Genomic DNA, 20,995 nt, shown 5'->3' with positions numbered 1-20,995 from the left:
ATTCCTGCTTCATTTTCATTTATTTTTAATTCAAGGAGCTTGGCTGAGCAGCAGTATACTTTCCCTCCTGGATATTTCAGCTCTTGCAGATGAGCAAAATGGAAAGTAAAACCAAAAAGCAGATGGTAACATCATCATCCCTTCCTTTTCCTTGCTCCTTTTCTGATCAAATTTTCCATCTGCTTCTAGTCGCCTGTACTCTTGATTTATTTTAACTACATTCACCATTGCTCACTTTCAGACAAATGTTCCTGTCTCTGAGAGATACAGTGCTGTTGCCTACCTCCTGTGGTGACTAAAAGCAGAACTCTATCATTCTCTTTTGACTGGCACTTCCACTCACTTCAGCTTCCATTTAGAGACATCCTATTTGGTATAACCAGTTTCATGAACATTGCAAATCTCACCTTAAATCAGAGTCCTTATCACCTGGCCTCCTGAGTGCCCTGTCTCACAATTACGTAGCAGCAACACTTCTACCTTGTTCTATATCATTATGTCTCAGCTTAATTTCATAAATTACTCTGGCACACGACCTCTGGACCTAATCATGCGATTCAGCTCCTCTGAGCTCAGTAGAGATCCTAGAGAGAGAATCACAGAAGTGTAGTACTGCTGTGGGACATGAACTGCAATATTGGAGCACATCCATACAGAATAAATTAAGGTAGAGTGTCCTTAGAGACGCAGTCAGGAGGTTTTAAGGGCTAGAATTAGTGGTCCTATGATAAAGAGAGAGAAAAAGAGAAAAATGGGGGAGGGAGAGAACGAAAGAGAAAGAGGTAGAAAGGGAGGTAAGGAGGGGAAATATTTATTTAGTTATATAGTATATGCAACCACTAGTAATAAATATTGTATCTTAATTAGTATGATTTTTAATATTGTAACTTACCATCGATAGCCAATTTGAGATCAGTCAGTGTAGTTCGAACTCTTGAGATAACACACTGCATGCAGTCAATTTCTTGACGGAGAAATATGTTCATGGGTTGAATAGCTCCCATCTTTTGAAGCTGGGCTTTCACCTAAACAAGAACAGTGCAACAATTATAAAATTTAATCTCCTGTTCTCCATGCAGTAATTTTTCAAAGCAAAAGGATTCTTTTTTAAATTTTATAATTCCTGAGAAAATAAACTTTTATGTGACAGATGGGCATGCAAGCCCTGTGCCAAGTGTAAGATTTAGCATACTGTGACTCCCTAGCTTACCAAAAGGAGCTCCTCCATCATTCTAGAGAGGGAAAGTTCCCTCTTTTTGGAGGGACATGGCAGTTCATTCTGTCCTTGCTAGGCTGCAGGTTCTTCAATCTTTAAAAAAATCTCAAAATCCACATGCTACACAAAAGCATGTTTGATGGTAACTTCTTCGTATTTCCAAATGGTGCTAGGTGAACTTTCTCACCTCTGCTTGCCTTGCTGAGTTGAAATAATGCTACAAATGGGGTTTGACTTAACAAGCACAATGCTATATAAAAGCTGCTACTTCCAATAGCACGTGACTCACTTATAAGGCAAGGTGCTCATGGATGCACAACTAGAGAGGCAAGATTGCCAGGAATAATACAAATGCCACAGAATTCTGTTTCACCATTATGTACACCATTTTGTAGGTAGAAGATTTTGAACTTGTTAATTGTTAAGGATAACATTTTCACTCATATTCAACAGAGAACATTTTCAAAATAGATTTAGCTGTCTATGTTGGTTAATATGTCACAGCAACAGTAGCAAGAGCATCCCCTGTCTCACTTTAGCTTATGATGCATACACAATATGCTTCAGACATAAGCTGGATATTCCATATATATCAAGGATCACTGTATACAACAATACATGAGAGAGGATTAAGTGGCACTAGCTGAAATCATGGTGCCTATACTTCACATTGTTCACATTCTTGATTTCTAAGACTTTCAAGTGGTTTTCCCCACTATGACCTGACTTTCGGAAAGCCAATGGTCTTCTCTCTGTCCTCACTGCCACTCAGCCACATGCATCATCTTTTGCATCTTTGCAGATATACTCATGCATCTCATTGTAAACATTATTATGTATACTATACATTATATACACATAGAGAACATTTCTAAAGATCATCTTCTTACACTGCATAGCAAAGTTCTGCAAGACTAATATAACACAGCAGTTGAGTAGTTACAATTGCTGGTATAAATAAGTAAATGCTTTGACAATTTCCAATTCTCAAGTTTCAATGCCAAACTCAATAAAATACTGTTTTTCAACTTTATGTGCTATTTTCTTTGGGAAACAACTATCACGAGGTTATTCATCATATTTTAATCACAGGGACCCATGAGTCTGTTAGACAGAATGTCCAAGAAATAGGTGCCAGCCAATTATGGTAATGCTTTGCAGTGTGACAGTTCATTTTACAGACTGAGTTAATGTGTATCTTCCTGTAAAAGAGAAAATACTACTAAAATCAGCTATCAAAAGACTAGAGCTGAGACAATAAACTCTTTCTGGATAATTTACACAGTGAAGTATTCTGATTTTTTTCATACAAATTCCAGGGAAAGCTTCTGCTTTCTGAAAATTTCACAGGAATTGTTAACTCTCTCTCTTGCCAAAAAAGGCAAAAAAAGAGTGATTTTTATTTTCGCAGAATAGTTAGAAGGCTAGTGCATGCCACTAATAAGAAGGGAATTATACAGAATATAGTCGATGCAGTTTACCCTTTAAATAAGAAATACACTTTTTTTCTAGTCTACAAAGCATGTTTTCCTTTGGGGGATCCTTTAGAGGAAGAATTTCTTCCATTTGAGGAAAAACAATATGGAAGATGTTGTTAAAGGGTCTATTTTCCAATGTATTGATATTTATGATTGTACAAAGAGAAGATGAAATAAAGATCCTAAAATAGTACTATATTGATAATCACACAGTTTAACTAGTGAATTCCCAGGATTATATCATTCTACTGATCTCTTTTCATGTACCTACAAAAATACCTGTAATGTTTTGAATAATTGAGTGAAACAATAATGCAGAAATTTGTTAATCCATCTTAGATACGGTCACAGCACTCAGTCTGGAGCACCAAGCATGATCAGATATGAAAACGGAAAAAAATTACATACTTCCTACCTTATTGTATACAAATCAATCCTGATCTGCAGTGAGATTTACTGGGTGTAATAGTACCTTTCTTGGAAATCTTGCTGTTCAGATTAGTTCTAAATACCAGCTCTGAGGTATGATTGACTGGTTTTGTATTAGAATTCTTATCAAGCATTCAGATTACTTACTTCCAGAGTTATATTTATTATGACATAAAGAGATAGATCCTAACTGACAGAAAAAAAAAAGAAAAAAACTCACTAACAAAAATAGCCCTTCTGAGATTAATATCCTAATTCCATAAAGCCCACTTACAACATCTTTTCATTATGCAAATACCTGTCATCTAACATAAAACAAGGTGATTTAAGAAAGGAGCAACTAAAATAGTATTAATAGCTTTGTCGACATGATTTTGCAATGCACATCTCTATTGTGCCGGATTCCTCTATGCACAATTCTTAACTGTCCTCAAATCACCAACTCCTTTGTCACCACATACTTTATAGGATATTCAGCAGAAGAACAGCTGCTGAACTCATGTCACTTAATGATCAATGATCAAGTTACTGTAGTAGTAACTGCCTATCATTTTCAGTAAATGCTATTATTTTCAACTAGGCTTCCCTACTTGCTATACCTTTTGTCAGCAGAATTGGGAAGTCCATCATTCCGTGAGATGGTCTAAATAAGAGGCCTGAACAGGAAAGACAAGCTCAAGGTGTGACCAAGTAAAAGCTCTTTCCAAGTGGTGCCAAGGACAACTTCCCTGTTGCATGCAAGGAAGCAGGCAACGAAATAAGTAGAAAATAGCCAAAGCTCCAGAGCTGGGTGACCACTATATCTGATAGGGTTGGTAAGTACGGAACTCTTATTTTGCTTCTGTCTTTGGAGTGAGAAAAATGAGGACAGTTCTAGGTCAGGAGGAAGGCTTGTTTTGCTTTTCCATCACCTGTGTAAAACTGCAGGCTGATAAAGCATGCAAAGGTGACTTGTTTTGTTTATAGTCTTTTGGGTGAACATTGTTATTTAACTGGTGAGAGGATTGTTACAAGAACACAATGACAAAAAACATGGCATATATCATGGGGTAAAATGATTGCCCTGGTTTGAAAGTTGTCGGTTCTGAAGTCATTGCCAAAAGTTAATAATTCAGAAAAGAAGGCCTCTGTGTGATAGCCTGAATTTTCTATGGATTGACAATGTATCAACAGAAAGTACAATCTGGAGCTCTGAATGTCAGCAAATAATTGGTTTCAGTTCTGCTGGGCTTTTAACTTTGATCAGTCTCACTCCACACTTTCTAAAGGAAGCCACAAGAACGGATCAAACATAGGAAAGGCACTTGCCACATCCCTGGAGAGTATTTGCTTTTAATTACCTCCATTTGTTTCCTAAACCTTTTGTTCCTTTTGTCCCTTTTGTCCCTTTTGTCCACTGGTAGTATATTTATAACTGGATTTCCAAAGAATACCACATTATGGCCTTACTGGAGCATTATACTCTTCTAAAAGCAAATCCAGGTTGCACTGTTAGGATTAATGAATTTTTAAAATTTTTTTTACTGCGTTTATCCAATGATGCATGCATAGGATCTCTTTGACACATTTGCTCAGTCTCCTACAATTTAGTATATTAGTTTTATTTGTTTCAGGGTTGTTAAACTGATCTAGGAGATAATAATCCAATGTTGACATAAATTGACAAACAACAGAACTCATCTCATTCCCCTTTTTTCAGACATCAGAAGTAATTACATAATCTATTTCACTCCTTATACTTGTAAGCTTAATTTAATTTGCTTCCTTTCATAAGCCCATGCTGACTGGGCCTGATCACCTCGTGTTCCTGCTAGTGTTACATGATGGCACTCAAGATGATCTGCTCCACAACACTTCCTGGCACCGAGGTCAGGCTGACAGGCCTATAGTTGCCCAGATCCTCCCTCCGGCCCTTCTTGTAGATGAGTGTCACATTTGTTAACCTCAAAAAAGGTTAGCAAAAATGAGAGAGAATGTCAGAGAAGTGTTACAGAAGCAAAGAACTATCTATTTATGAGCATCATTATAAAGATGATTGTCTATAAGAAAATAAAAGCCTGCATGTATGATTGGCAGACTGTGAGAAAAGATAATAGCTCGTCATATTGCTGGATGATGAGAGTGAAACAGCAATGATAATAATTGGTGGTGGTTTTTTTATACAGTCACATGAAAAAGTATGTATTGGACCCACAGCAGTAAAATAGAGACAAGAGTGCAGGGTATAACTTTCAAAATAAACACTCCAGACTCTTTGTCCTTAACTACAGCTCGTGGCTCCATAGCTTGTTGTCTCCAAAGCTAAGACACTTGAGGAAGTAACTGAAAAGGGGCGACCTACTTTATGAGTGTTTTGTGTGGATAACCTGAGTGAATAAACCAAGAAGGATATGAGAGTGAATGAGACCAAGATAAAACAGAAGAAATGCCAGAGTAAAATAGTATTTCTTCAGACCATTTAGAAGTGAAATTTGGATTAAACTAGTTTGTGTGCATTTTAAAATACTAAAAGAAACTGCAAAAAATTCTCAGACGTAAAATCTGAGGGCAAGAATACCCTCTGGTTACAATATAAAGTCCAGTACTATTGATGTCTTCTAAGTATTTTTAAATCTTCAGGAGGAAAAAAGTTGGCATTTTAACAAAGGAATGAAGAAAGACTCTTTTGGAGGATTTAGCAAGTGTACTGGAAAAAATTAGCTCAATACACATATAACAAACATGGCAAAACCATATACGCTACCTTGTCATTCAGTGTTCTATTGATACTGGAAACTGAAAAAAAAATCCTAAGGAACTGAATAAAACTAGAATAAACGAGTTCCATAAGAAAGCTTTACCCTGATAGGAAGGATAAGGGTAAAGGACTTGAGAACAATTCAAGGTGTAGATTATAATGGTAGATCCAAGGTGTAAATTATTAAATTTATTAAATTAGTAATTAAGTGTTATGGTTATTACACTAACTATATTTAATTTTATCTGCTATGTATAATACTTATTTACTATTAAATAATAATTTGAAAACTAGAAAAGTGACTTCATTCCAAATTAAATTCTACAAATAAATGATTTATGTACTATCAGTGAGAGTCACTCAGTAAACAGGTAACAAAAAAAGAGACACAAGCAGAGATCAATGGAAAAATAACTATATGGAGAAAGCTGTTAGGAAACCTCATGAAAAAAGTTGCATATTTTAAGTAGCTTGCCAAAAGGGGAATGAAAAGAGAAGTTCTGAGTTGAATTATGACAGCACAGAAGAGGCTATTCATACAAGACATATTAAATATGAGAGGAATAGTAGAACAAAAAACATGAAATATTGCCAGGGCCTCAAGGCTATTAGTTGTAACCTAAGTGGACATTCTAAGTGAGCCAGAGAAGAAAATAAAGTATAGCAAGTTTCAAACTGCATACTGGGCACTCTACAAGCTTGAACTGCAACCAGGGTAAAGAAAAAAAAAGCACTATCAGTACAAACCAGAATTGTAATAATAAAATTGTGGAAATTAGGGGGTTTCAACAGTTACTGTTCATGAAACACATCGCAAGACACCACATCCTACTTACAAACCAATGCAAGAGTGCTTTATACTGCATTTTTCCATTTAATGAGGCTGTTAATGAAAAATACAATAAAAGATTGACAAAGATATCTCTTACGGCCCAAACACAAAAAAAATCTGGGGCATAAAAAGCTCAGTGATAAAATTCACTATTCGTAATGGTGGTATCATAATAAGAGTAGGTAAATTGAAAGCTGTAACCACGATAAGATCACTGATCCTTCAGAAAGAGACACTGGTGTCCTTCCCCAAGCTACTAAGGAGGGCAATACCTTTCTGAAGTCTCTAATGACTGTTCTGAGTGGACTATGGCATTTGAAATATATGTTTCCAATCTAGGAATATTTCAGATAATGAACCAAAACAGACTTATAAAACACTATGCATAATTTTAAGAGCTTTTTAAAACACTTGCCAGTTACATTTAAGAAATACAATAAAACTCATAAAACATATACAAATATACATGCATACATAAAACATCTGTGTCTATAAAGCAGCATATACCTCATGAGGGTTATAATCTGGAGGTAACTTCTCTAGCATCTCATCAGCAAGATGCTGCACCACTGCTTCTCGGGTTTCCCCTCCTCCAGTGCTGCTGTCTTTGGGCTGGATGCTCACGATTGTACTTAATGTCTCATTAGCCAAGTTAGTCTGGTAAGTTATATCTGCATTAGAGTGAAGTCCAAATACCTTAATGTAAAAGGGAAAAAAATAGAAAAAAATTGCAGTTTTCCTTCTAAAATTATATCAATTAAGGAATCCATGAAAAATCATCCGCTCTATGAAATACTAGATTATTAATATGTCAGTGGAAGTACAGTGATTAAACTGGCCAAGGATGAAGCCCAAATGACACAAAAACATTAACATAAGCTCCATACACAATAGCATTTTCATTCATATGAGTGGCGTTTTCTTTAACTGATCTGATTATTTTCACATAGCAGGTTTTGGATCATGCTGCAGTGCTATCAGGGGGTACAAAATGATTCCTTTCCATTGGTTCAGACTAGAGCTTGTTGGAAACATGGCATATGTGGACACTGACCCCTTGCCACTAGCTCTTTGTCTCTACAGATCTATTGCTGTTGTATCAGCTCAAGTAGATGCCCTTAATAGTCAGATCAGCTACCATTTCTAACACGTTTTGTTTTACTCAGTCTCTGAGGCTTATAATGGATGCATCACAGTGAATAAAATACTGCCCATATTTGAAGTACCCAAAGATTCTATGACTGGTGATATATTCAGTATATTTAATGGGTTAGCTATTTTGGGGTTAGGTCTCCCACTCCTCGCTTCCCCTTCTTCTGAAATTGGATTATTTTATTTAAGACACAGCTAGCACAGAATTACTGCAAAGCTGCCCTTTGTCTGAATGATAATAGCTTTCTGAGAAACTTCCACTGAAATATCAGCAGGTCTATAATTGTCAGGTTGACAACTGCAACTCTTCTCCAGGAGGAATTGTACTGTGACTTATTTAACAAGCCTTCATTTAATTATAGCTATGAACTGTCTCTTACAAACTTTGAACCTGTGATCCAGCAATGAGGAAGGCTTGCCCTCAATCTGAGCACCACAGCCAAGCAATCTTCCACTTCTCATTTTTCATGTTTTCATATTTTACATTAGAACTGGTATATTATAAGATGACCCCTTTAGTAACCAATATTTACATATTCTGAGGGCAGAATAAAAAGGGCCATATACAATATTGTTATGCTTGCAAATCTAGAAACTCAGAGACAAGGGATATCAGTGTCAAGCCAGCAAAGCTGCACAGATTTACATCAGTTGTGGGTCTCATCCTTCCAACAGCACAAAAAACACAGTATAGACCTAATACCACGTGTGAGAGAAGGTGTGACTATAGCTAGCATGGAATTATGTTCCAAGTAGGATATAACATTTTTTACACATAGCAGTTTACTCGACCTGAATATTTAGAGCTGTAAAAAAGTAAAAATACCAATGCACTTTATGTATCATGGAACAAAATACACATTTGAAGATACACTCTTTTCTGCTTTTGCTCTTGCACAATAAGGCTTGGTTTGTTTGTTTTTGCTTTAGCAGATTTTGTGGCAATGCTATAAACTAAGCCAGAAACATGAAAAATACCTGCTACTGTGAATATAAATCATAGCACTAGTCCAAGGGCTAACTTCATAATTGGTGTAATATTGCCAAAGACAGGGATTTTACATGGAAGACAGCTCTGGTCCTATGTTTTTGTGCGAATGATGTATGAATAAATAAGAAAAAAGAAACCAGAGTGGTAAAGAAATGGGTGGGTGGACTGACGTCCTGGGTAACCTGTAAATTGATCAAGCAGCCAAATTTCGCATTCATTTTGATCCAAGATCTCTGGGAATTTTGATTTTAAAAGGGATATTGGACTCTGTCTTTCAGGCTTTTTTGGCCTGATAAACCCTTAAACCCAATTGCTAAAGCTCTATCCTCCTTTGAAATCAAAGTAATTTTCAAAAGGCTTGCTGGGTACAATAGCTCTCTTCAGAAGTCAGTGTTTATTCTGATCAGAGGTTGAAATTTCATCAAAAGAGCAAGGATATAGCAATCAGACCTATTCAGTCTTTCCTTCTTAACCAAAAATGGAAAGGGGAGGAAACAAAGACACTGTTTTGATTAGCACAATATCTTTTGTGGAATAAAGAAGACTGGGAACTTAAAAGGTCAAAGGTTTCTACAGGCAATTTTGACAGATTTTGGAGTGACAGAAGAAAGTCATAGCTTTCTTCCTAACCTGTGAAAACATGAAGAAGAAAAAGACATTTCCATTCCTGGACTTGATTCTATTTACATAAAAGTCAAAGGTAAAATTCCTCTGCATCAAACCATACATACAGATTTTTTACAGGCATCAAAACACTTTGAAAATACATTGCAGCACTATGTGATAGGTTCCCAAGTGCTTACTAAAACAGATCCATAAAAGTAGCACCTGAAATCTGATAGATTCAAGGTTCATACACCGATAGGAACCACTTCAGAAGCTGGGCTCAAGTGGATCTTGCTGGTGCATTACAATGGCTGCATTTACCCTCATCTGGAAAAGGTGCGTTGTTGCCAGCACAAATACCCTTTCAATCTACTTGTACTACCTTATGAGATTCAAAACTATTCAAGTTTATTTGATGACTTGGAATCTTCTCATCCTCCGAGCCAGCACATTATCAGTAACAGAAAGCCAGAGGGTTTTTGCTCAGTCCTGTCTCTTCAATTTTACTAGAACTTACCTTCAAACACATTTATCAAGATAATAGCAATGAGACAGAAATACAGAACATTCCCTTCTGTTTCAACTAACTTCATCACGTGTGCCTGCACTAGAGGGAGCAGAAAGTCTCAGTCCTCCAAATAATATGACCGTTTCAGTATACACATACTGGGTCATGTTGCAACCAGATGCTACCTTGCACCCTACCCCATTAGGTCATGGCAACATCCAAATCTTCCTGTTGTCAAAATGGAATAATCTCCCAATTATAACTTGCAAGATGAGCTCACATGGCTTTTTGTATTTACATTATTTCTCAGTTCATGATTGTGCTCAATCCCATGCAGAATCACAAAATCACAAAATAGTTCAGTTTGGAAGGGACCTCTGAGGGTCATCTAATCCAAACCACCTGCTCAAGCAGGATCAGCTAGAGCAGACTGTCCAGCACAGTGTCCAGCTGGGATCTTAGTATCTACAAAGACTGAGACTCCACAGCGTCTCTGGGCAACCTCTTCCAGTGCTTGACAACCTTAATTGTAAAAGCTTTCTATTGTTGTCAGATGGGATTTCCTGTAGTTCAATTTGTCCTTTCACTGAGTACCATCAAAAAGACTCTGGCTCCTTCTTTACACCCTCCCAACAGGTATTTATACACATTGATAAGATCCTGTCTGAGCTAAAGAGTTCCAGCTCTCTCAGCCTTTCCTCATATGACACATGCTCCCGTCCTTTAATCATCTTCATGGCCCTGCTCTGGTCTCACTCTGGTAAGTCCATATCTTTCCTGTACTGGGGAGCCCAGAATGGGCACAATACTTCAGATATGGTCTCATCAGTGCTCAGTGAAGAGGAAAGATCACCTCCTTCTTCCTAACTCCTAGGTTACTGTTTGCCTCTTTGTCATGAGGGTGTATTGCTGGTTCATGGTCAGCTAGTTCACCACTAGGACAACCAATGCAGGAATTTACAGTTCCTCTTGTCAAACTTCATGAGATCCCCATCTGCCCAGTTCTCCAGGCTGTCCAGATCTCTCTGGTCTATCAGCCACTCCTTCCAGTTTTGTATCTCCTGTAAACTTGTTGAAGGTGCACTCCACCCCATCATCTGCATCCTTAAAAAAGGTGTTAAATAACATTGGCCTCAGTACTGACCCCTGGCATAGAGCACTAGTGACCTGTATCCTACTGGACTTTGTGCCACTAATCACAACCCTCTAGGACCAGCTATTTAGCTTGTTTTCAAACCACCTCACAGTACACTTAACTAACCTATACTTGTCAGATTATCTATAAAGATGTTACAGGAGGCAGTGTCAAAAGGCCATACTAAAGTTAAGATAAAAACATTCACTGCTCTCTCCTTACCCACCAAGCTGGTCACTTCACTTTAGAAAGCTGACAGGTTGGTTAAGCATGATTTCTCCTTCACAAATCCATGCTGACTACCCTCAATCTCCTGCTTGTACTTCATAAGTTTGGAAATGCTTTGCAAGATAATTTTCTCCTTCCCAGGGACAGAGGTGAGGCTGACCAATCTGTATGTAGTTCTCTAGATATTTCTTCTTCCCTTCAAAAATGGGAGTGATAGTTGCTATCTTCCATTCTGTAGGAACCTCATCCACTCACCATGACCAGTTAAAAGTAATTGGGAGTAACCTGACAGCGACATCAGCCAGCTCATGGGTGTAACCCATCAGATACCATGAACTTAGATATATTCAGTTTGTTTAAATGCTCCCTAATCTGGTCCTCTTCCACCAGGAGTAAGTTCCTTGTCCTAGACTTCTCATCTCAGGGGCCTGGGGTTCCTGGAGGCCAGTTCTGTTGCTAAAACTGAGACAAAGAAGTCATTGAGCTTTTTCCATATAATTTCTCTTTAGTTCTCCTTCTCCATTCAGCACTGGACCCACATTTCCCCTCGTCATCTTTTTGCTTTCTACATACTTGTAAAAGCCTTTCTCGTTGCCCTTCATGTTGCTTGACAGATTCAACTCCACTTTGGCCTTGACTTTCCTAACCCTATCCTTGCAAGATTGGACAGTAGCTCTATACTCTTGCTGGGTCACTTGCCCTTGCTTCCACCTCTTGTACACTTCCTTTTTATGTATGAATTCAGTCAGGAGCTTCTTGTTCATCCATTCATTCTGGCCTCCTGCTGCATTTGATTTCCTACTTGTTAGGATGGATCTTTCTTGAACTTGGACGAGATGATCTCTGAATATAAACTAGTTCTCCTGGACCTCTCTTCTCTCCAGGGCTATAAGCCATGGAATTCTCCTAAGCCTGAAAGAAACCTCTGAACTCTGCACTCTTGAAATTCTATGCTGTGGCCCTGCCTTTTGCCCTGCTCCCTTCTCCTAGAATCCTGAACTCCACCACTGGTCACTACAATCAAGGCTTCCTCTGGATTTCACATCCCTGACCAGTTCTTTCTTGCTTATAAGTAATTATCAGATCAAGCTAAGCGACTTTCTTTGCTGGCTCCTGAGTTACCTGTGCCAGGAAGTTGTCATTAATGCACTCAGAAATCTCCTAGACTGCTTGAAACCTGCTGTATCACCCTTCCAGCAGATAATTAGGGACATTAAAGTCCTCCATGAGGACCAGGGCCTGTGAATGTGAGATTTCTTCCAATTACTTGAAGAAGGCTTCATCTACCTTTTGCTGGTCAACAGACCTACACTGGATACTGACCGTAACGCTCTGCCTGCTAATCTTGACGTATACATTCATGGCTCTGGAAGATATACCTGATTAAACTTTTTATCTCACAAAAACTCCCTTTAGTACTTTGAAGTATTTTACCTCTGGTGTATCAATCACTGGCAATTGCTCTATGTACTGGAGATAGTCTTCCACTGTTTTCCCTTTTGGAATAACATAATCTTTGTAGAAACAAAATTTTTCACCAAACATATGTTCTCCAAACCACACTCTTGCATATGTATTCAGCAGTGTTTTGTCAAGGTCATCAGTTACACGGCCACCATACTGTACTTCTCCAAGCATATAGCGAACACAGCTCCAGTTCACTCCACGTTTAATGTCTATATCATCCAAATGATTCTGAACAAATTGGATGCTGGCTGTGAAGTCCGCCTGATTAAATTCATAAGGAATATTCCAGCCCAATGGACCAAACTTTCGTCTTTCCTGTAAAATAGATAGAGTTAAAGGTAAAAGGCTGATCCATAGCAATTGTGAAGAAAACAGTAAGTGCAGAAGAATACATGAAATATGCTAAGAATGTAGCAGTCCAGCTGGGGTTGTATTTCACCAGATTTTAAAAAAATAATTCTTTTACCACACACAAGTCCAAATGCTTGATTAATTATCTAGTAGTTAAATATTTCTTTATTGATCATCATCAGTAGAGAGATACAAACAAAGGATAGGCATATTAACATTTTCACAAAGAAAAATTCCTCCTTTGAAAGTGCAGCAAATCTGTGAGTCTAGGACTATAGCTTCTGAGTTTCAAAAATGAAAATACTGTTCTAAGAAAGGATGTCCAAACTGCTCAGCTGTGATCATTATCTGCGGTCCTCCTATGAACTAGGTATATTAGTACCACTGATATCTCTGCATAGTGCAGATGCAAGTAGCAAAATCTGTTTCCTACTGAATCATTTACAGATGCAGCTGGTAGTATGTGGTTGTTAGGGCAGTATCTGGTGTTTAAACATTCTTAATTTCAACCACAAAAGTACCAATGGGCTAAAGAAAAGCATGCCACAGGCTTCCACTGGACCACAATGTATCAGTGCATGGATGCCACAAAGTAAAATTAACTAGGCGCCAAATATAAACTAAGGATACCACAAAATCTATCAATAGAATGATGAAAAGTTGTGGTTAATCCATAAAACACTTTCTTTAATGGAACTCCTGAAAGGCAAGACCCAAAATCATCTTCCACCTTCATTTCCTCCTACAGATTTCAGTGCAGGAAGGATTTATATTCACCCTCTTAGACCTTCTCAGTGTGAAAGCAGCAGTTTTAAGACTATGGTTTTCCAACCCAAGCTGTACATTCCTTTAATGTACTTTTATGATTTAAAATGTTAGTAAAAATCAGTTAGTTGAAAGACAGATCACACAGCCATTCCCAAAGACTTTCACAGAAGAGCATACTAATTGATCATTGGTTGAATGTCCATTTTTACTCTGAAATACCATCCCTGCTGGAAGTACAAGATCAACATGAGCAGAGTTCAAAGTTCTAAGACAGAAGGCAGTTGCAGTGATAAAGGAAAGTTATTTTCTTTCTTATTTTATTTGTATTAATTTACTAACACTTGATTTCCATTTAAACATGTTTTTCTTTTAATAACATGGTGCATCAATAAATGAAACATAGCTTTATGACAGAACAAAAGAAATGTATTTTTAAACCTGAACAGTTGTGTGAAGAAATGCTACAGCATATAGCAATGGTTTCCACTGTGGCATGTTGCTCACTTCTAGGTGATCCTGAGTAATAGCTGAATATGTTCGTTTTAAGCCAGCTTTCACACCTAGAAAATAAGCATAAAAATGTAATATATGAGCAAAAAAATGTATATAGCCCATAACACTAACTCCCGTTAAGCAGAAATCTCTATTCCAATTTACAGTATCATCTTATTTATAGCTTCAAATAATCTCATTGAATCAATTATCTGTTCAGCTCGTCACAGCAGGCAAACTTCAATTACATTTTGTTTCAGGTAGATGACACACCAAATTAAGTTCAGGAGTCTTGAAGGAATTACATTTACGTAATGATATTCTAAATGTTACCAATAACAACTCAAATATAAACATAACTATTCAGCAATTATATGGCAATCAAAGAAACACCTAACATCATATGAAATATTGCACTGAATATCCAAGAGTTGTTGTTTCAATATTTACATATAAAATGAGACACTAGTTCTACCAAAGACCATTTTATTTAGATTTTTTTCCTATAACAATCTCAAAATTCTGTATGCAGCTTCTCAAACTGGCATACAGATACCAAGTTGATGAGATGAGAACCCAAAGTCAAAGCAGAAATACTAATACTTAGGGAGGTTTCTTTGAGCACTGACATTTCAGATCCCAGGAATATCTTTAGGCTGATGATACTGGTCCAATCTCGGCTTCCATGGAGTATGTATGCCTCACTACTCTCAGATGTCTTCAGGCAGTGTTACTGAAGCATCGTCTGCCTTTGGCAGACAATACTGAGCATGAGTTGCTGACACCAGGTCTCTCTTATGATATGTTCCACCTAATCATCTTAACACAAGTTTAAAAAGGCAGATCTCAAGTGGAGTGAATAGATTGTCCAAATCATCATACTACATAGGACACAATAAAGCCCTTTTGCTTCTTTCCTAATTCACAATGATTCTGTAGAACAACATTCAACCAAATAGCTTTTCAAAACATTATAAGGGTATCATATGTAAGTTCTAAAATCAAGAAAAATTAATCAAACAGAAGTGTCCTATCACATCGTGCTACCAATGTGGCAGGACAGTATTAGAAAACTAAAACTGTTTATATTTCATCCTGACTTAAACTGTTACACTGGGCATATTTCTATTGCTAAATGCAAGTTGTAAATTGGCTATAACTTGACTCATAAAATAGCCTCTAGGAGCTATAGGGTGTTATCATTTGAATGACAAGGAGGGGCCATAGTACAATAAAAAGATACTGAGCATGAATTAGAAGAGGGGAGGAGAAGTGAAAGAAGTAAGACATTTTTAACACTCTTGAGAGTGGAGTGGAGACACTGAAGCAGAATGTCTTTCACAAGATCAGAGATTTTGTAGATATCTTACTAATGTTCAAAGGAAGATGAAAACTGAAATAAGATTTTTAAATGACTGAGGCATTAAATACGACCTTGGGTAAAAATTCTCAGCTTTTACTGACTTCATTAACTGAAATCAGTGGCAACACATATGTATAAATGAAGGGCAAGTTGATACATTACACAGTTAGTTAAAGAGGAAGGAGTTAAAAGACAAAATAAGTGTCAGGCTTGAGGATTTCTTTCTGCCATGGTCCAAAACACTTATCCTACATAATTAGATATAAGGCAAGGCAGTAAGTTGCCTTTATAAACATATAAAGCATGTCTGCAGATAGCAGCATAGTTTGGGAAAGAGAGAGATATTCAACAGCAGGAGAGAGGTTAGACACTACTTAGAAAAGCTGGATGTTTTCATATCATAGAAACATAGAATGGTTTGGGTTGGAAGGGACCTTAAAGATCACCTGGTCCAACCCCCCTGCCATGGGCAGGGACATCTTCCTCTAGACCAGATTGCTCAAAGCCCTGTCCAACCTGGCCTTGAACACTTGCAGGGAGGGGGCACCCACAACATCTTTGGGCAGCTTTTCCAGTGCCTCACTACTCTCAGAGTAAAGAATTTCTTCCCAATATCCAATTTAAATCTATCCTCTTCAAGTTTAAAACTGTCAACCCTTGTCCTATCATTTCACTCCCTGATAAAGAGTCCCTCCATGTCTTTCTCATAGCCCTCCTTTAAGTACTGGAAGGCTGCTATAAGGTCTCCTTGGAGCCTTCTCTTTTCCAGGCTAAACAACCCCAACTCTCTCAGTCTGGTTCTCATAGGAGAGGTGCTCCCCCCTCAATCATCTTTGTGGTCCTCCTCTGGACTCGCTCCAACAGGTTCTTGTCCGTATTGAGGGCCCAGAGCTGGACACAGGTAGGGTCTCACAAGAGCAGAGTAGAGGGGGAGAACCACCTCCCTCGACCTGCTGGTCATGCTTCTTTTGATGCAGCCCAGGATACGGTTGGCTTCCTGGGCTGCAAGTGCACATCGCCAGCTCATGTTGAGCTTCCTATCAACTAACACAAGTCCTTCTCCTCAGGGCTGGTCTCAATCCATTCTCCACCCAGCCTGTATTTGTGCTTGGGATTGCCCCAACTCACATGCAGGACCTTGCACTTGGCCTTGTTTAATTTCATGAGGTTGGCATGGGCCTACTTCTCAAACCTGTCAAAGTCCCTCTGGATGGCAACCCTTCCTTTCAGCACATTGACCGCACCACATAGCCTGGTGGTGTTGTCAGACTTGCTGGGGGTGCACTCTATCCCACTGACAAAGATGTTAAACAGCGCTGGTGACAGTACCAACCGCTGAGGAACACCACTCGTCACTGGTGTCCACTTGAACATCAAGCCATTGACTGCAACTATTTGAGTGCAATCATCCAGCCAATTCCTTATGCACCAAGTGGCCCATCCATCAGTTCCATGTCTTTCCAATGTAGAGACAAGGATGTCATGCCGGACAGTGTTAAATGCTTTGCACAAGTCGATGTAGGTGACATCAGTTGCTCTTTCTGTATCCACCAACACTGTAACCCTGTGTAATATCACACAGAGTAACACCAAAAAGTTGAGGTTGGAAGGAGGTCACCTTGTGCAACACCTCTTCTCAAAGCATGTCAGCTAGAGCTGGTTGCTCAGTACTTTGTCCATGTGGGTTTTGAGGATGGAGTCTACAAACTCACTGAACAAGCTGTTCCAGTATTTGACCACCCTCACAATGTGTTAAGTTTTTTCTGACGCTGAAGTGGAATTTCCTGGATTTCCATTTGTGTTCACCACCTCTCTTTCTGCTACTTGGCACCACTGAGAAAAGTCTTGCTGTTTTCTTTATTCACTTCCATTACATATGTAAATGCTTTGATAAGATACCTCTTCTCTCTTCAAAGTTAAACAGGCATAGGTCTCTCGGCCTTTCCTCATATGTCATGTTCTCCAATCCTTTGTTCTTCCATCTTCGCTGCAAGGACACATTGCTGGGTTAGGTTCCACTTGATTTCCATCAGAAAACCCAGGTCCTTTTCTGCAAAGCTGCTTAACAGTTGGTCAAAGAGAGGACAAGAAGGCTGTTTAGTCTGTTGAATAGGAGGCTGTGGTATGTAAAAACCAGCTTTAATTGTGAATACTGAAAGCTGACACATAACTGCATGCACATATGAGAGATGGTGGCTGTCCAAACTGAAATTTTTAATTCTCAAGGAAAAACCTGTTACTTGCTAGCTGTGAATGGTAGAGGTTGCAAAAAGTTAAACATCCTGAATCCTCCAACTAATATGGCAACATGACTCAGAAGTGCCAATTTGTGCTTCTGCACATAGACTACTCAGGCTAGGAAAACTGAGGGCTTAGAAGCCTAGAAAGCACGAGATGAACATCCTAGCTTAAGGAGACTTCCTGAAAGTGTGGAAAGATCCTGGTCATAGGGGAGATGCATGGTGCCAGGGGATGCCTAGAGACCTAGGCCAGTAATGTCCAAGACTGGTAGCTGCAAGTAGATGCACAGCATGAAACCAACATGACTTTCTGCCCGATCTTCCTGGACCAGCAACGATCTCTCCAATGGGATGGGAAGTCAAGATGAAATGAATTCAATACAGGAGGCTGGAAGCATGAGAGAGTGAGTGTGTAAAATAAGTAAGTAGCATAAAGCCCTAATCTCATAAATTCTTAAGTAAACCTTAGCATTCAGATTCACTATAGGTTGTTATTAACTGTCTTGCCAGTGACAGAGGCTAAGGAATGATTCAGTTGCAGCTCACAAATACCCAAAGGACAGTTACAAAGATGCTGGGATCAGTCTGCTGTCAGCAGTGCCAGAAGACATAACAAGAAGCAATAACCACAGCTTGGGAGGTTGAGGTTGAATATTCAGAAGAGTCCTTCTCTTTCCTTACCCAGCAGAGCACAGGATCTGTCTCTCCCTGCATCCTTGGGTTGGGTCAACAGGACAGAAAGAAAAGAGTGATGGAGTGTACTAAGCTTAAGAAAGGACCACAGACCTGACACTCTCCACAGATTCTACACAAACAACAAAACCACTATCAATTTCTGTCACATAAACAAACAATATTCATTTTTCTTCCCAAAAGAGTCATGCCTTAAACATCGCAAAACTGACTTACACAGTGCTGTATTTAGATAATGAAACAACAGAGAATAAAAACTGAAACACTGCACAGAGTATAGTGATACAAGGGGTGGCAGGGCAAGTTCCAAAATTCAAAAAAACCCAGGGTTTGCTACCTTGAGGAGGTTCATTAGTAAATTTGATAGAGGACTGTAGAAGATTAATAGGAAACTCTGGGTGAGCCTCTGTAGTGATCCAGCTTCTGAAACCTTCACTCATAGATTCTGTTGTTGTGATGGTGTCCATTAACTCACTAAGAAACTCCAAGCCAAGGTGGCAGTTCTGTAGCAGGAGCCATCCGCCATCTTGTATGCACTGATTTAAGAGGCGCCTTGCATGGACTTCCTGGCCCTGGCCCATTGAAATGGCACGACAGGGAATGTTCTGGAAGGAAAAAAAGAAAGCTTATTTTATATATTGTTCTTTAGAATGACAATGTATAGTGAAATTGTGCCACAAAGAAAATAGGTAATATCAATGGAGACTGAATATATTAAAACAGAGTAGACAAAAAAGCAAAACCCTACAAGTTGCTCTTATATTCCACCTGCTGAAAAAAACTACACCTTCTGGACATAATCTTTTTCTGCAGGTCTGACAAAGTCAATGGGATAATACAACTGAAACATTTTCCATTCCTTTACCTCACTTTCCCAAATAAAGCAGGACATGCACAAAGTAACATAGCTGCCCGACTATTATTTCTCCTATGACGTATACTATCTTGAGATGGACAGATATTAAGGCTCCTCATACTAATTAATGCACAGAGTAAAAGCCAACAATTCTGATGTCTTTTTACTATCTGAACATATTTATTTCATTTAAAAGAGAACTGTCATGGAACCAGGCAGGACAGGAAAGCTTGGTTCACATTAAGCCATTCCTTAGCAAACACGGACAAAGAGCTACTGTTAATTGACTGCGGAGTCGTCAATTCAGAGGATTCTCATTTGGTGATCTGCTAGGTCTAGCTGTTGGTTTTCTGGATTCAGAGACAAAGCTCATGAAATTCATGGAGTCTTTCCTCCAGAGGCCATGTGACAAGAAAGCCAGTTGTTCAGAAAAGCAGAAGATTGTACAAGCTCTCACAAGAGGATCTGAAAAAGACAAGCTGACTAGGTTGCATTCAGGACCATACAAGTCTGTTAAGTAATGTGCAGGTAGACCCCCTTTTGCTCATTGTTCTTACTACCCCTGTTCTTGTTAAGTAAGTAGTCCTCTGGCTTAGGTTGGCTGCCTAACTTCTACCCAGGGAAAACCAAAATTATCAAACCCAGTTAAGCATATTATTCTATAGACATGTTGAGGGCAAGGGAATGGATGAAAACACTTAGTTTTATGGACAGTTTCATGTTCAAGACCCACAGCTGAGTATCCCTCATGTTGTGAGGTATGAGCATATATGGATAAAGAATTACCAATCTGGGCCTGTCTTCAGCTGGCTGAGAGCTACCAAGGTTAGTCTTAAGTTTTCCTGCTCTGGGACTCAGTCACTGTGAAACAAAAAAGAAGGAAGTCATCCAGTCCTAAACAGTGTGGATGAGGCTGCCCTAGTTTTGCAGGAGAAAAAGGTTAAGCATATGGACACAAGCTGTGCTGGGTCATTTGGCCTTAAGGTCAGAGAATAGGCCTTGACCCGATCTTGCTGAACAGTATAAATATGGCTGCTGCTGTATGATCCTCCACATCCTGGCAAAAGATTTAAGAAGAGAATGCCAAAGATAAGAAAGCAGTTAAATCCTGCTTTCAGCTCAGAAGAACCTGAAATTGCAGCTAAAAGAAGCAAAGCTAAATAGCCTGTGAAGTTGGCAATCTGCTGAAGGAACAAAACTCTACTGTTTCTAAGGTGTATCTGAGTACAGCTAGCACTTCCATAACTCAAAGACTATGACTACCCCTGCAAAGTGCATAAATATTCAGCTCGTGCATTATTCCCTAACAAAGCATCTGCTCATAATTTGCCATTCTCAGCAATGTTACCTCTCAAATGTTAAAGGTTATAGAAACATTAAGATAAGGAAAAAATATTTTCCTATATGGATTTTCTTCATTTTACTCCTAAAAGAACTCTATCCAAATGTCTGT

General features: G+C 38.7%; 1 protein-coding gene across 1 annotated transcript in view; it reads right to left on the bottom strand.

Annotated features, from left to right (window-relative positions):
* The window catches only part of LOC104538205 (dynein heavy chain 8, axonemal-like), a gene marked incomplete at its 5' end in the record, with an annotated part of 60,691 nt that overhangs the window by 15,704 nt on the left and 23,992 nt on the right, over window positions 1–20,995 (bottom strand). The window contains 5 exons of the mRNA XM_010181324.1: window positions 893–1,025; window positions 7,200–7,388; window positions 12,747–13,094; window positions 14,337–14,458; window positions 19,024–19,291. Coding sequence (XP_010179626.1) covers window positions 893–1,025; window positions 7,200–7,388; window positions 12,747–13,094; window positions 14,337–14,458; window positions 19,024–19,291 — 1,060 coding nt within the window. The remainder of the gene's footprint in view (window positions 1–892; window positions 1,026–7,199; window positions 7,389–12,746; window positions 13,095–14,336; window positions 14,459–19,023; window positions 19,292–20,995) is intronic.

This window comes from Mesitornis unicolor, unplaced genomic scaffold (genome assembly GCF_000695765.1).
Source record: "Mesitornis unicolor isolate BGI_N332 unplaced genomic scaffold, ASM69576v1 scaffold3433, whole genome shotgun sequence".
In the NCBI taxonomy this organism is placed as follows: domain Eukaryota; kingdom Metazoa; phylum Chordata; class Aves; order Mesitornithiformes; family Mesitornithidae; genus Mesitornis; species Mesitornis unicolor.
This window is presented reverse-complemented; position numbering and strand designations above follow the sequence as displayed.